Below are 17,503 nucleotides of genomic sequence, written 5' to 3' on the forward strand. Positions count from 1 at the left end.
GAAAAGAAAGGACATTTCAGCAGGCTGCAATATCAGATTTCTCTCTCTCACCATTAATATGGCAGAGCAGAAGCTGGTGACAGCGGTGTCCAGAAATCACGAGGGCCTGTTATTGTAGCAAATCACCACCGGGTGGCAGTGTTGTCCACAAAAGGGAGAGGTTTACAGCGATAAGAAGGGGTGGAGGGGCTGGAAGCCAACCCTGCAAGTGGCTGAAATGCTACACCTGCCCCAAACCGCTCTCCTCACCACTAGTCAGGGTCCCAAACAGTCCTTCCGTGTGAGGCAACTCTTCACCTTCGTGCCTATTGGGGTCATCTACTGTTTTCTGTTCTCCCGCTGTGGCCTCCTCCACATTAGTGAGACCCGATGTAGTTTCTGCACTCTCCACTCTGTCCCGATGAGATTCTGCAAATGCTGGAAATGCAGAGTAACATACACAAAATGTTGGAGGAACTGAGGAGATCAGGTAGCATCTATAGAGGGAGGGAGAAGCATAGCAGAAATTTCTTGTGAAGACTCTTCCTGGGAAATGGAAGGGAAGGGGTGGGGGGGGGGGGGTGCAGAATAAGACGTTGGGCGGAGGAGAAGGAGAACAAGCTGGCAGATGATAGGTGAAGCCAGATAAGAGTGAAGGTGAGTGGGTGGGGAAACGGGGAGATGAAGTGAGAAGGAGTGAGGTGGTAGGCAGAATACGCAAAGGGCTGAAAATAAGGAATCTGAGAGGAGACGAGAGCGGACTATGGGAGAAAAGGATGGAAAGAAGGCACCAGAGGGAGATGATCGGCAATGGGCAAGAGAGGAGGTAAGAGGGGAGACAGAACCGAGAGGGTGGGGTGTGGGTGGAAGTAAAAGTGGAGGTAGAAGTTAAAGATATCGATGTTCATGCCGTCAGCTTGGAAGCTACACAGATGTATTATGAGGTGCTGCTCCTCCAACCTGGGAGTGCTGTCATCGCGTCAGTCCAACAATGATCCGGCATGTTGGAATGGGAAGGGAGAGTGGATTGGCCACCGGGAAATACGTTTTATTGCGGACGGAACGAATGTGCTTGACAAGGAGGTTTTCCACTGAGGTACAGAAGGCCGCACTGGGAGCGCTGGATACAGTAGAAGAACCTGGCAGACCCGCAGGCGAAGTGTTCCTCACCTGGACAGACTGTTGGTGATCCTGAATGGTGCTGAAGGAAGAGGTAACTAGGAACGCGTAGCACTTCCCTCGCTTTGCAAGCATACATTCCAGCAAATAGATTAGTGGGGGGAGACGAATGGACAAGGAAAGCAGAGAGTTGTGGCGGGGTGTAGGAAAAGATGTGTTTGATGATTGAAGATAAGAAAAATTGTGGAGGTGACTGGAATATGGAGTGAAGGCGGATTTTCAGGAAATAGAGCAATTGGGTGTGAGATAGGCATCAATGGTGGTGGAAGGGAAAATGTATTCTTTGAAGAAGGAGGACATCTCTGACGACCTGGAAAGGAAAACCTCATCCTGTCAACAAATGTGGCGAAGACAAAGGAACTGAGGAAAATAAATAGCTTTTTTACAGGTGTCAAGGTGCAAGGAGGTTTAGTCAAGATATCCGTGCAAATAGGTAGGTTTATAAACAAAAATCGTGAGAGTGTTTTATAAGCCCTGCCATCCGCCACGGGCAGTGTCTTTCTCGGGTCAGCTGTCGACTGAATGCACCCGAGTGGATGGTGGAGGGTTTTGCAGAGATGGTGAGTGCTGTAGAGGTCGGGGGATTTACAGAAATGGGGTGCGGTAACTAACTTCCCACCATTGCTTGGTCTGTTATATGCCTTCTTTTTGGCTCTTATGTTAGCTTTGCCTTCTCTTTGGCCACAATTGTATCATTTTGTCTTTAGCACACTTCTTCCTCTTTGGTACATATGGTTTATCCTGTGCCTTCCAGATTGCTTCCAGAAATTCCAGCCATTCTGTTGTCATCCCTGCCAGTATTCTTTTCTGAAAAAAATGGCAATTCTTCTCTCTGTAATTCTCTTTATTCTACGGTTATACTGACACATCTCACTTTAGCTTCTCCTTCTCATATTTCAGGATGAATTCCCATATTTTAGGATCACTTGTCCCTGTGGTTCTTCGCCTTAAGTGTGCTAATTAATTCTTGTTCTTTGCACAACACCCATTTGAGAATAGCTGATCCCCAGCTGGGCTCAACCAGGAGTTGCTCTAAAAAGCCATCTTGTGGGCATTCTAGGAAACCCCCTCTTGGGATCCTGCGCCGACCTGATTTTCCCAATATATCTGCTGACTATCTCCCATGACTCTTGTAACATTGTTGTTTTGGCATGCACTTTCTTTCTCCCGTTCTAAGTTGCAGACAATATACTTACTACTGTTTGGGGGTCTCCAAAAAAATCAAGATCTTTTCACTCTTGCTATTCCTTAGTTCTATCCACGTTGACTCAACACATTCCAACACCATGTCAACTTTCTGATGATTTGATTTAACTTTTTTACCAACAGAGCCACAGCACCCTCTCTGCCTACTTGCATGTCTTTTTCGGAAACATACAAGAATATGGGACACAAGAGATACTGCAGATGCTGGAAGTCTAGAGCCATACTCACAATGTGCTGGAGGAGCTCAGCAGGTCAGGCAGCATCTATCGATGGGAATCAACGTTTTGGTCCAGGCATCTGTAATATAAACAGGCAAAGAAAACAGAAAATAGCGTGAAAACGAAAAAAAAGACAAAATTAACTTCAGGGCTTAATAAGATTTCCCAAGCTGATCTCCATGGCATAGCAAATATAACAAAGGCAATATACATCTTTGTTATACCCATTATTAGCGTTTTCTTTCAGCAAAATATCTTGGTCCCATTCCAATCTGGAAACTTCACAAATAAAAATAAGAACTTAAATGACATATTTAGAAAAGACTATTCACACTCAAACACATTTAGATTAATACCACTGAGATCATAGTCATAGTCATAGTCATACTTTATTGATCCTGAGGGAAATTGATTTTCGTTACAGTTGCCCCAACCAAGAATAGAGTATAAATACAGCAATATAAAACCGTAAATAATTAAATAGTAATATTTAAATTATGCCAGGAAATAAGTCCAGGACCAGCCTATTGGCTCAGAGTGTCTGACCCTCCAAGGGAGGAGTTGTGAAGTTTGATGACCACAGGCAGGAATGACTTCCTATGGAGCTCTGTGTTGCATCTCGGTGGAATGAGTCTCTGGCTGAATGCACTCCTGTGCCCACCCAGTCCATTATGTAGTGGATGGGAGACATTGACCAAGATGAAATGCAACTTGCACGCATCCTCCTTTCAGACACCACCGTGAGAGAGTCCAGTTCCATCCCCACAACATCACTGGCCTTACGGATGAGTTTGTTGATTCTGTTGGTGTCTGCTACCCTCAGCCTGCTGCCCCAGCACACAACAGCAAACATGTTAGCACTGGCCACCACAGACTCGTAGAACATCCTCAGCATCGTCCGGCAGATGTTAAAGGACCTCAGTCTCCTCAGGAAATAGAGGCGGCTCTGACCCTTCTTGTAGACAGCCTCAGTGTTCTTTGACCAGTCCAGTTTATTGTCAATTCATATCCCCAGGTATTTGTAATCCTCCACCATGTCCACACTGACACCCTGGATGGAAACAGGGGTCACCGGTGCCTTAGCTCTCCTCAGGTCTACCACCAGCTCCTTAGTCTTTTTCACATTAAGCTGCAGATAATTCTGCTCACACCGTGTGACAAATCTTTCTACCGTAGCCCTGTACTCAGCCTCATCTCCCTTGCTGTTGCATCCAACTATGGCAGAGTCATCCGAAAACTTCTGAAGATGACAAGACTCTGTACAGTAGTAGATCAGAAGGAGGAAGAGCTGTAACAGACATTTAAAAAAATCAACCAACTACCTGATAATATTTCTAAAGTATATATTTTCATACAAAATAAAAAGGATTCAGCACTCCATGCAGGTATATGCAATTCTGAGAAGAAATACAGACCAGAAAACTTAAATGAGAGGCCAACTCAGAAAAATGAATCATCACTATGGAAGAGCACGTTAACCGGTGGAATGAGTATGACCCTCCATGGGAGGCATCTCAATGATCTGAGCAGACTAGCTGGTGACAAGGAAGTATAGAGAGCCCGACTCAGAGTTGGAGACCTCTTCCCAGAAACAGGGTTTCCTTGGGGAAATACAGGTCAAGGTGGTTAACATTCTCAAACATTAAAAAAAAATCTTCGGCTGTCCATTAATTTTCGATGATGACTGCTGCATGGGCAAGGTTGTATGGAAGACCGGCAGTTGCCCATGCTGCAAGTCTCCCCTCTCCACGCCCCTGATGTTGTCTAAGGGAAGGGCACTAGGACTCATACAGCTTGGCACCAGTGTCGCCGCAGAGCAATGTGTGGTTAAGTGCCTTGCTCAAGGACACAACACGCTGCCCATATGAGGCTCGAACTAGCCACCTTCAGATCACTAGACCGATGCCTTAACCACCATGCCATATACCACATATATATCAAAACTACATAAAAGACAAACAGACAAGGCAATAAATGCAGAAAATGCCAAGAGAAACCAGACACAATCCGACACATTCCAGAATCCTGCAGCAGTTTAACTCAATCTGATTACTTACAAAGGTAAAATCAAGTGGCAAACATCATTCACCAAAGTCTTGCTTTAAAATACAAACTCATGAATGACCACCTAAACTTCATTAAGGCACCATAAATTCAAGCCTGGTTCAGCTTTAGAGTCAAAATCTTACAAATTTTATGATAATAAATACATTGTTACATATAGGACAATCCATAATAACCACCCGGATATAATATTACAGGATAAACAAGCAGGAACAACTCCCTCAATAGATATAACCATCCCAACACACACATGTTCCTCGAACAAAGGAGCACCTCACAACAGGCATTGCTTGTGTCATCAGTCAGACAACCAAATTGTTTTCTCTGTCAATCAGCTTCCAAATGTTGCTCCTCTGACATACGTTGCCACGCCCCGCTGCTAATTCCCTCCTCCTCATCATACGTTCTTACCCCGACCATCGTCTAGAGCCCCAAACTCTGCCCTGTGCAGACCCGCCTCTGGTTTCTGACCCTGCTTTGTTGAACATCCAACCAATGGTTTCCCATTCTGCTTTCAAACTTTAGAGGACAGTGGTGTTTTCTAACAACCCTTTAGAAGCAGGGAAAATGACCCATGATGTGGAAATGAGCCATGATTAAGGAGGTTAACTACCAATGTTATTCTTCCTCAGCAGAGAGATTAGAGGGACGAAGAACATCTCAGACAGAACTGCAGTCAGATTGACTTCTTCAGTCTGCAGAAAATTCAAGGGAAACCTCTTCACCCACAGAGTGGTGACTGTTTGGAACTCATCACCACAGGGAGAGTGAGAGGGGAACAGCAGGGGAGGATTTAAAAGGACCGTTGTGGAACAGAATCACTGGCAGGGTCCAGCCGTCCTGAGTTGACTCTCTATTGTACACTAGGTGTGTTATAAATTCACTAGTACCAAAGACAGTGTTTAAAATAGAACTGATTTGTTTGTCTCAGATCCAGAATATTAAACTCCAGTCCCATTAAAGGTGAATATGCAGCAGAAGAAACTCCTCCCATACCCAGTGACCAGGGTGCAGAACTGGGTGTGGGGAGCAGCAGCAATAATTGCAGAGCTCAGCTCCAACAGTCACTCTCGAAATTGCATTCAGCAACGGTGATGGACAAATATCCAGCATGCAGCTTATTGAAACTTTCTCCCCGGTGTGAACCCGGTAGTGTGTCACAAGTGTAACACGTAGTAGGGTTTCACTGTTAAAGTAACGGCCTCTCAGCAATGTTTCACTGCTGAGATAATGGTTTCTCTGTAGCAGCAATGCTTAGGTTATGACTAGAGATAACAGGGTTTTGGAGTTCGGTCTTTTGCCAGGGGTAGATAAAAAGATGCGAACAGAGAGAATGGACCCTTTTGCTTTTTTTTTGTTTTATTTTCTTTACTAACCCTATAGTCAAAGTAAGAATTATAAGGCTCAATCATTTAATCACATATTGTGTACTGTTTGTTATTTCGGGGTACTGATTTGTAACAGGGGACACATCGCGCAGCATACACCCAAACGAGATTTCTTAAGTTTGGCTGGGCTGGGGGGCAATTACCCCCTATATTAACCTGCTAGCCAACCGATAGATAACTGAATGAATCCCTTCCCACATTCACAGCAGGTGAACGGCCTCTCCTCAGTGTGAACTTAATGATGCACATTTGGTTGATTTGGTTGAGAGAATCTCTTCCCAATGTCTGAGCAGGTGATCGGCCTCTCTCCAGTGTGAATTCTCTGGTGTCTCAGTAGATGAGATGACTGAGTGAATGCTTTCCCGCAGACTGAGCAGGTGAAAGGCTTTTCACCAGTGTGAACTCGATGATGTAGCTTCAGATTAAATGACCTAATGAATCCCTTCCCACAGAATGAGCAGGCGAACGGCCTCTCCCCTGTGTGAACTCGCTGATGTACCATCAGTTGAGATGACTGAGTGAATCCCTTACCACAGTCTGAGCAGGTGAATGGCCTCTCTCCAGTGTGAACTCGTTGATGCAGCTTCAGATTAAATGACCTAATAAATCCCTTCCTACAGACTGAGCAGGTGAACGGCCTCTCCCCTGTGTGAACTCGCTGATGTACCTTCAGTTGAGATGATGAAGTGAATCCCTTCCCACAGTCTGAGCAGGTGAAAGGCTTTTCTCCAGTGTGAACTCGCTGATGTACCTTCAGTTGAGATGACCAAGTGAATCCTTTCGCACAGTCTGAGCAGATGAACGGCCTCTCCCCAGTGTGAACTGACTGGTGTACTTGTAGGCCAGATAACTGTGCAAATCCCTTCCCACAGTCTGGGCAGGAGAATGGCCTCTCCCCTGTGTGAACTCGCTGATGTACCTTCAGTTGAGATGATTCAGCAAATCCCTTCCCACAGTCTGAGCAGGTGAATGGCCTCTCCCCTGTGTGAACTCGCTGATGTACCTTCAGTTGAGATGACCGAGTGAATCCCTTCCCACAGTCTGAGCAGGTGAACGGCCTGTCCCCAGTGTGAACTGACTGGTGTCTCAGTAACTGAGATGACAAAGTGAATCCCTTCCCACAGTCTGAGCAGGTGAACGGCCTGTCCCCAGTGTGAACTGACTGGTGTGCTTGTAGGCTAGCTAACTGTGTGAATCCCTTCCCACACAATGAGCAGGAGAATGGCCTCTCTCCAGTGTGAATTCGCTGATGTAACTTCAGTTTGGTTGAGCAAGTGAATCCCTTCCCACAGTCTGAGCAGGTGAATGGCCTCTCTCCGGTGTGAACTGACTGGTGTCTCAGTAACTGAGATGACTGAGTGAATCCCTTCCCACAGTCTGAGCAGGTGAACAGCCTCTCTCCGGTGTGAACTGACTGGTGTCTCAGTAACTGAGGTGACGAAGTGAATCCCTTCCCACAGTCTGAGCAGGTGAATGGCCTCTGTCCAGTGTGAACTCGCTGGTGAGCCATTAGGTCAGATGACCAAGTGAATCCTTCACCACAAATTCAGCAGACAACCAGCCTCTACCCACCGTGAACTGACTGGTGCGTCCACAGGTGGGAAGACTGACTGAATCCCTTCTCACACACAGAACAGGTGAATGGCCTTGTCCCAGAGTGAACTTGCTGATTGAATCTATTCCCAATGTCTGAACAGATGAATGAGTTCCCCGCTGTGTCAAATGACAGGCATGCCAGTCGGTCAGATAATTGAGTAATCCCTCCGCACAGTCTGAGCAGGAAGGATGATCGAGTGAATCCCTTGCTCCACTTCTTAAATATCTGGACAGAGACAGCAAAACTGGTGTGTTTTGTTCGAGGTTCCCGTAGATAAATTCCTTGTCATTTTTAACCTGTAAAAAGATTTACAAAATCCATCAATGGTTGTAGGACAATATTTCAGATGCGATCACTTGAGTTGCCAAGATCTGATCTGGCATCACATTGTTACAGTGAAGTTTAACCCAAGTTGGAGAGAGATATCATCTTCTAACTGGGCACAGTGCTGGTTTCTGGAATGGCCATCAAACTCTCTGATGCTCTTCCTGTCTCTATGAGAATGGGGCATTTCTGCCATCTCCAATCTGTGACCTGGCTCAGTTTGACTCTCTCCATTGGTATTATTCCCTGTTCCCACTGAACGGCATGGGTGCCTGGCCCCACAGTAACTGAAACACTCTCACACGAACAGCCAGCAGTGAATTCAACACACCCACCACTCTCTGTCTAAAAAAGTTACCCCTGACATCCCCTCAGTATCTATTTCCAAGCAACTAAAAATTATGCCCCTCGTGTTAGCCATTTCAGCCCTGTGAAAAAAAAAAAAACTTCTGGCTGTCCACACGAACAATGCTCCTCAACATCTTATACACCAAAAAAAGGCTCTAAACATAAATGAGGAAATTATACATAGCTTTGAGGATTTGTTAGAAGTATACAAAATTATGCAGGTATAGATAGGGTAAATGCAAGCAGCTTTTTCCACTGCGGTTGGGTGGGATGACAACCCGATTCATGGGTAAGTGGGGAAGTTGAAAATTTAACGGGAACATTTGGAAAAGCTCTTTACTGAAATGGTCATGAGAGTGTGGAATGAAATGCCAGCACAAGTGGTGAATGTGAGCTCAGTTGAAAAATTTAAAAGAAGGTTGGATGGGATCCTGGATGGTGGGGGTACGGAGGGCAATGGTCCCGGTGCAGGTCGTTGCATTAAACAGCTTAAATGCTTTTTCGGCATTGACTAGATGGGCCAAATAGCCTGTTTCCGTACTGAACTTCTCCATGTTTCTATGACAGAAAAGCCTGCCAGACTTGTTTGGAAGAGAAAAGGTAGGAGTGACAATGGAGCAGCAATGGCTGGTGTTTCTGGGAGCAATTCAGAAGCTGAGTGATCGATACATCCCAAAGAAGTGGAAGCATTGGATAGGCAGGAGGACACAACCGTGGCTGAAATGAGAAGCCAAATCCAATATAAAAGCCAAAGAGAGGGAAAATAATGAGCAAAAACTATTGGGAAGCTGTTAGAAACCAACAGAAGACGATTAAAACAAAGTCAGTTGAGCTCAGGGGGTGGAATTATGATATTGTAGTCATTAATGAGTCTTGGTAGCACTCAAAATTCTGAGGTATTTAGAGGAACAAAGTACCCAGGTCCTCAATATTTCTGGAAAACCAAGGTTCCCTGCATCAGTTACCTTTCCACTTTTATTTTGACAGGCACATACAAACTCTACACCCTCGAAACTTCACTTCTGAAGGCCTCCCACTTACCAAGTACTCCTTTGCCAGAAAACAGCCTGTCCCAAACCACATTTGTCAGATCCTTTCTAATACCATCAAAATTGACCTTTCTCCAATTTAGAATCTCAACCCGTGGTCCAGACCTCTCTTTTTCCAAATTTACTTTGAATTTCATGGCATTATGATCACTAATTTCTGTCACCAGACCTGGATCATTTCCTAACAGATTATTGCACACTTTTACGTCAGGACTTCTACGTACTGTTTAAGGGCACATTTGACAAACTCTACCCCATCTAGTCCTTTTACAGTATGGAGTCCCAGTCAATATATGGAAAGTCAAAATCAGTTACTGAATCAGGCTTTGCTTCTTGGCATGGTCTGCAATCTCTCTACAAATTTGTTCCTCTAAATCTCTCAGACTGTTGGGTGCAACCAAGTCCCAATAATGGCTACAATATCATAATTCCCTGCTCTGGGCTCATCTGGCTTTCCTACGATGCTTCTTGCATTGTGATATACTCAGCTCAGCACATTCATCGCACCATGCTCAGCCATTCGATTGCTGACTCTGTCTGAGGTCTGAACAACATCTGACTGGTGTCAAGAAACCAACCCCTCCCTCATTGTCACAAAAACAAAGGAGCTGATTGTGGACGACAGGAGGAATGGAGACAGTCTAACCCCTATTGGCATCAAGAGATCTGAGGTTGAGAGGGTAAACAGCTTTAAGTTCCTCAGCATAAACATCACCAAGGATCTCACATGGTCTGTGCATACCGTCTGTGCTGTGAAAAGAGCACAGCAGCACCTCTTTCACCTCAGATGGTTGAAGAAGTTTGGTATGGGGTCCCAAATCCTAAGAACTTCCTACAGGGACACAATTGAGAGCATCCTGACTGACTGCATTACTGCCTGGTATGGAAACTGTACTTCCCATAATCACAGGAACCTGCAGAGAGTGGTGCAGACAGCCCAGCGCATCTGCAGATATGAACATCCCACTATTCAGGACATTTTCAGAGACAGGTATGTAAAAACGTGCCGGAGGGATCATTGGAGACCTGAATCACCACAACCACAAACTGTTCCTACTGCTACCATCCGGGAAACGGTACCACAGCAAAAGGACAAACAGGCTTCGGGACATCATCTTCCACCAGGACATCAGACTGTTTAATTGATTTCTATGTTATATTCACTGCTCTTTGTACAAACTATCTATTATAAATTAATGTAAGTTCCACATTGCTCATTTAGATGGAGTCGTAACGTGAAGATTTCTACTTCTCGTGTATATGAAGGATGTCTGTAATAAAGTCAATTCAATTCACCCTGTCCATTATCTGTTCTGTCATTCTGGCTCCCATTCCCCAAAGAACTTATTTTAACCACATCACCACCCCTCCCCCCACACTAGCGCCAGCAAACCTTACCACTGGGATATTAGTCTCCTCTTGTTCTGTTCCGCTAACTAACAAATCCCATTTCACCCCTTTGACTTTCCTCTGTCAGTAATCCCCTCCAACAGTTTCTAAAGTGTTTCACCTGATGTTTTGCGGGATAGCAACAAGAGTACTCTGCGATGGCTGTTTAAACTCATTCCCCTTCCTGACTCTCACCTAGTTTCCTGTGTCCTGCACCTTGGGTGTAACTCACCTCTCTTCATGTCATATCTATCACCCCCTCCAACTCCTGGATGATCTGGAATTCATCCATTTCAAGTTCTAACTCCTTAAAGTACAGGGTTACAAGCTGCAGCTGGATGCATATCTTGTAGGTGAGGGCATCAGGGACACTGGAGTCTCCCCACCTTCCCACCAATGTCCCCTTTAATTTGTAATGACCAGTGTGGACATATATCTTGTACTGTGTATTTTTCATGCCGTGACATAATGTGCACAGTGAATTTTATATAAGGTGGTATTCATTTTAACAGCTGGCAAATAACTGTCGAAAAGAACTTTGATTTCCTCTGGGTTCGATGGAGTTAATCTGCACTCTCACACAACCTATGTAGCAGGCCTGTAACGGGTAATGAATGATCTTCTCACCAGAGCTTTTGCACACTGTCCGTATGAAGTTTGCCTGCTAAGTTAAGCTTCAAATAGTCAGATTTCCAAATATCACTCCACTTCTTCCCACTTGTAGATTCTCCAGAAACTTTTGCATCGCCACAATACACACAGGTAACAGCAGTTTCTATATTGGACATAAATATTTCCCCTGAATCCTCCTGAGGAATTGAGGATATATATAAAAAAATCATTTTGAATCTATGTAACCTCTGGGTAAAAGAATATTAGGGACTGAATTGGAATGTTTGAACTGAAGTAAACTCTGTCTTCAGCGGTTAGCTAAGACATGCTCATTACCAGTTCTCTGCAGCTTGCAGAGAGACAGACTGAGAGCTGATAACATTATACATTGTATTCTCATTAGATGATAGCATTATGTATTGTACGCTCGTTTGAGTAAAGGGAGGAGGACTCGCCGATAAAAACAGGAATGAACATTTGTCTGTAAGTAAATCAGGGCCTTGCAAAGGGAATGACTGATACAGACTGGACAGTACATCTATCTGTAATTAAAACCTTGATTTAGCGAACGCTCTTATCTAGTTAATTAAGTTTCGCACCAACAGACTTTGTGGGCGTACCAGTTTAAATAACATCTTCGAATAGTAATGTATGGGGCTACTATGTATAAATACATGGCTGTAACCTGACTAAGTCATTCCACTTGTCAGTTGGTGACAGAGCTTACGTGCCTTCCCTTTGACAACTGGGTCTCAAACTCCTGCAGGAGAACGTGCAATAAACTGTGGTGATGATCTGGTCTCCCGAGTTTTATTCAGATTCGACTTTAACATTTGGAGTCAAGAACAGGATCCCAATATCGGGAGTGCCAAGCAGACTGTGGTGGGATATTACCTGATGAGAACAAGCAGTAAATTCGATATGGAAGAAGAACTGTGGAAAGAAGTGGAAATTGTTAAAAAGGGAATGGAAGGAAAAGGCAGATGTAAAGAGGAACAGTATATTATTAGCAAGTTGGAGGAATAATGCATGTGACAAAGGGATCGAGGTATGTACTGCAGAAGGAACGCCAAAGGTTGGGAGACACTAAAAAGCGGAGTGTAAATGGGTGGATGGGCACCGGAAACGAGAGCAGGAAAAACAATGTAAGCAAACCAAGGCTGGCCATGATAGGAGAGAAGGGCAGGAACGTCAGTCTAAAGTTCGAACTGATAGGGAAACAAGGATCCCGAACCCATGTCTGGCATACCGACCCTGTCTGAGGGCAGTCACCGTGATGAGGAGTGGGCACCCACCGTACCCTCCCCAGCTTACCAGGGGCCAAGTGCACCCAGTGCCCGTGAACCCCAATCCTCGGGGTACTCAGATACGGTGGCTGCTCGGGTAAAACAGCGGCATCAGGGAAGGGGAGGCTCTCTGTGCCCTGAGATCCAGAAAGGGAATACCGAGGATTATTCCAAGACAGGGAGGGAAGAATCCAATAAAACCCCAGAGTTAATGGCTCCACAAAGACAATTGCTGACCCGAATGCTGCCCAAACCACGAGCAGGAGGAGGGACCTCAGTGATTCCTGTGTCTGCACCCTGGAAGCCTCAGGAAATGATAATGATCATGAATCAGGCCCCAGATACAACAGAAAAACCAGCACTCTAACGGTGGAGACTGGACTCACTTGGTTGAAGGCCCCACTAGTCCTATTCCACATGAGGGTTACCCCACCGGGGAAAACAGGGTTGTCATCAGCTGAAATCTTTCATGGACGGCCCATGAGGACACTCTGAGGACCAAGACCTTGTGTACCCTTGTTCCCGGAAAGTCTACCAGCAGAATTGGATATGCATACCCTAGGGGAAGAGATGGGGAAATATATATGCCAACTAACCAAAATACTCCAAGCATTACATTCACAGGTACGACAGGCTTACAAGGAAGAGAACTACCCCGCAGAGAGGGGTGACTATCCTACCATAGAACCTGAGAATTTTGTCCTGATCAAGAACTGGGATCGAGGGAAACTTGGACCTCGGTGGAGAGGACCATATCAGGTGTTACTGACCACTCCCACGGCTGTGAAACTGAAGGGGGAATCTCGGTGAATACATCAAACAGACAACAAACGTGTTACTGAAGGAACATTGTGGTTGGACTCTCTCGGACTAAAGGAAAATGTATTGGTGTACGTGTTTATGTCTTTGAGAGGGCTCACCCCAGAATCCGGGGGCCCCCATGTTAACACCTTTCTGTCTCTCTGTCACACCTACGCCAAACAGATAGAACTAGGGGCCTGCTGGGTTTGTGGTGAAATTCCCCAGCATGGTAAAACTATGATTCCAATGTCAGTAATCCCACTCAACCAGAGTGAGGAACTCTCAGCCTGGGCTTTCTTAAATAACACCCGGGGAAGTGAGGTGACGAACTGTGGTCCAGTCAGAGATGACTGTGGATGTCAGTGTTTTGAGGGATGGTATCTCAGGTCCCAACCAAACAGAACTTCCTATACTGGGAAACATGCATCCTGGCCATACTTGCAGGTGCCCAGCAGCAGAGAAGCTGAGACTGAGCGATTTTGGATGATCACTTTTCTCTCCTATAGAGTAGACAGGAATTCACGAGAGATAATCAATTTGGCTACAGCACTTGAGGAGCTGGCCACAATACTGCAGGGGCCCTGACAGAAACATAGGCCCAAGTAACAGAAATATCCACTGCAATGATTGCAATTCGGCAAACATTCCTACAGAATTGTATGGCTCTAGATCTTATCCTGGCTGATAAAGGGGGAACCTGTGCTATTATTGACACAGAATGCTGCATCTATATCCCTGATGACTCTACTAACATTACATCCCTCTCCGAGCACACTGCCAAGGAGACTGACAACATCAAGAAAGTAGGGCAGGATTTACACGGGTTCACCGAAGGGTCAAAATGGTGGTCTTCGAAGGCCTGTTCGGTAATATGTGGGGCGAGATATTGCATTATGGCCTAATAGTTGTACATATCATTGTTATCATTACTGATGTCTGCTGTTTTTACCCACTGATGAGTCAATGCTGTACTCGGTTGCTTTTTTCTGTAAATAAGTTACTGCTTTGTAGATCAAGTAATAATCAAAAGGAGGGAATGATAAAGTATGTAAAAGAGTTAACACTTCGTTAAACAATAGCAGCCTGTTCTTCTGAATGAAACTGCTGAGGATCAATAGATGTGCAAAGCCATGCTGAGCCATATTTCTTCTTGAGGGTCGCTAGCTAGTGTTTCAGGATGCTTATCTCCATGTGCACTCCTGAGTAGAGATAGGACAGCTTCAGTCTGTTCTCTGTGTTTAAGCCATGATGAATATTTTGTAATTTGTCTTTAGGGTCTGTCATGTAGTAAATTACTTTGGCTCCAGCCTGTCTTGCTGTGGCGGGGGGGGGGGGGGGGGGGTGTTATCTGGACAGATATATCTGAGGTGTAAGGGGAATTTTTCGTCATTTAGTGGATTGGGCGGGAACAATCATAGACTGTTCCTGTTTGAGTGACTAACTGAGTAAGTCCTGGGTGCTTCGAATAAAGAGTTTGTACTTACACAGTCTCTGAGTGACATTATTTGGATTCGACTTCCACAGAATGGGAGTGGTTTTAAAGGGCTGAGCTGCTGGAAGCACATTACCAGACCTGGAGTGATTGCAACTTGATCTGCCAGAGGTATAGCTGCTTCTTTTGGGGACATTCCTACCTTCCTTTGTACAGGTATGTAATGTCTACAGGACCAGTGTTTGAGTAAATGAGACTCACCAAACTTTCTCCTGACTGAATCACTGGAATTTCCAAGTCAGATGGGTTCTCTCTAGTTGAGGCTCTCAATCCTCGGGCTGGTTCACTTATTGCTGTTCTCTCGTCTTCAGTTGTGCTTTGCTTCCAGTTGGGGTTTTTCTTCCAATAAATCTCTCACCGCAGGTCTAACTTTAACATGAAAGATAACCAAGCACATTAACAATAGAAAGGAGAACCAAACATTTCTGCTTAATGTTGCTAAGAACAAAACTCACTGAAATTTAAACGTTGAAGGCAAATATAATGATCTCAGTGAGCAATCTTTTATTGTCCCTCACACGTCACAAAACGATATGGGATAAGAAGGAGCCATCATTCAGACATGGTGAGACATAAGACACAGGAACAGAATTAGGTGTTTCGATCCATCTGGTCTGCCCCACCACTCAACCATGGCTGAGTTTTATTCCAACACCATATTCCTGCCTTCCTCCTGTAACCCTAAAGCTACTTAGCAATCATGAATATATTAATCTCTGTCACAAATATACCCAAATGGCAACAAATTCCGCCGATCAGATATCTCTTAGCCAAAAATTTTCTTATCTCAGTTTTAAAGGGAAGCACCTTTATTCTGAGACTGTGCTGTCAGATCACAGGCTCTCCGTCTAATGGAAACATCCTCTCCATGTCCACTGTGTCCAGGCTTTTCAGTTTTCAGTAGATTTTCTTAATCATACATCCCTCCACCACACCACCGTCCCTCCGAATTCCATCAAGCACAGGTCCAGAACCATCAAATGCTCCTCATACATAATGCCGATCATTCCTGAGATTATTCTTGTAAACCTTGTTAGCAACAGTTCCAGGAATAACAAATTGGTACCAAGACAATTTACAGGGAAAATTTGTGCTTTCTTTACTGTTCGACTATCACAGAACAAGCTATTTCCATTTCCAGGTTAAATGAGGTCCATTTCAGGAAATATAAACCATTGCAGGGTGAATGTAATAAAAACGAATCTGGAATTACCACAAACTCTCAGCAGGTAAGGAACAGCTGTGGGGAAAGGAATAAACTTTACAATTCAGGTTAATAACGTTTTGCCATAATAACTTTTTACGTATCCCGTAATGAGTTTAAGGAACCAGCAGGAATGGAACACACCTGGAGTCTGGTTCTGCTGTGAAAACACTCTAATTTTTATTAGTAACGACGCAATACAGTGATATAAAACCGAGATAAAGCCAACAGGTTAGCACAGTTTCTGCATATATACAGGTGTGTAAATATAAAACCCAAACTTCTTCAAACTTAGGTGGTAAAAGGTACAGTCTTACGATGGAAGGTAAGACAGTTCAGTTCAATGCTCAGGTTAATTAATGAGAGATATTTGTGACCCAAAAGGCGAATGTTGTGAGAAGGCAATTACGTCGACATTCCACAGATCCCACAATAACAATACAAGATAACAACAGCAGAGTAGGTTTTATCTCCGAAGTTGTTCCACCCCACACACGAAGTATCACCGACAGTGATCTTCAACGAATATCCTTTCAACACAAGTGGTACCACACCAGAATTCAGCTACGGGTCATCCCAAAGTGGTGGTCACAGGATACTCAAACAGAATCCACGTATGGATTATCACCAACAGTAGCTTATCACAAAGGGAACTCTGTTCTAGGGAACCACCACCCAGGCAAGGGTCGACACACCGGTGGATTCCACAAGGTTACCCACAACGTGATAGCCACTTATCCATTTCCGTGAATTACGAAATACCTCCAACAGTGATTTTCCACAGGGGTGCCTTTCTTCAGTGAACTACCACAGCCAGACAAGGGTAACACACACGTCGCAGGTTTCCCCTCACCAGAGAACCCACTCCTGTGGATTAAATACGTGACAGTCACACCTTCACATTCGAATTGAACTCAAACTCACCCCTTACGAGCTACTTGGAGAGAGAGTCCAAACAGTAACGTCTTTGTCACTCGGTTTCTTCTGTTTCAAACGTTCCTCTCCTCTCTATTCTGCAAACTTCCATTTGCAGCACTTGTGGGAGTCAATTATCAATACTCCGGATCGATCTCAACTCACCCCTTTGGGTTACTGAAAGTTTAAACCAGGACCTCACTCACTGGTGTCCTTCATTGACCGAATCCAACTTGACTCTGAGCATCTGTTTCTCCGTGTCTGTAAGTGCCCTTGAAAAAAGCAAACACGCTGCAGAGAAACCATAACATGAGCTGCTCTCCATAGCAACCGAGCAATTCTGCAGACAGTAGAAATCCAAAAGTGTCCCAAAAGTCAGACCATTTCTCTCGGCATCTTAAAGTGACAGTCCACCTCCTAGGAGTACATAACAGACTCAAACATGTTCACTT

At 44.7% G+C, this 17,503-nt stretch overlaps 1 protein-coding gene across 1 annotated transcript in view; it reads right to left on the bottom strand.

Annotated features, from left to right (window-relative positions):
• The window catches only part of LOC140206779 (uncharacterized), a 48,392-nt gene extending 40,848 nt beyond the window's left edge, over positions 1-7,544 (bottom strand). The window contains exon 1 of the mRNA XM_072274992.1: positions 6,318-7,544. Within this exon, the coding sequence (XP_072131093.1) occupies positions 6,318-7,544 (1,227 nt within the window). The remainder of the gene's footprint in view (positions 1-6,317) is intronic.
• Positions 7,545-17,503: the final 9,959 nt, after the last annotated feature.

Source organism: Mobula birostris, chromosome 13 (assembly GCF_030028105.1).
Source record: "Mobula birostris isolate sMobBir1 chromosome 13, sMobBir1.hap1, whole genome shotgun sequence".
NCBI classification, from domain to species: Eukaryota; Metazoa; Chordata; class Chondrichthyes; order Myliobatiformes; family Myliobatidae; genus Mobula; species Mobula birostris.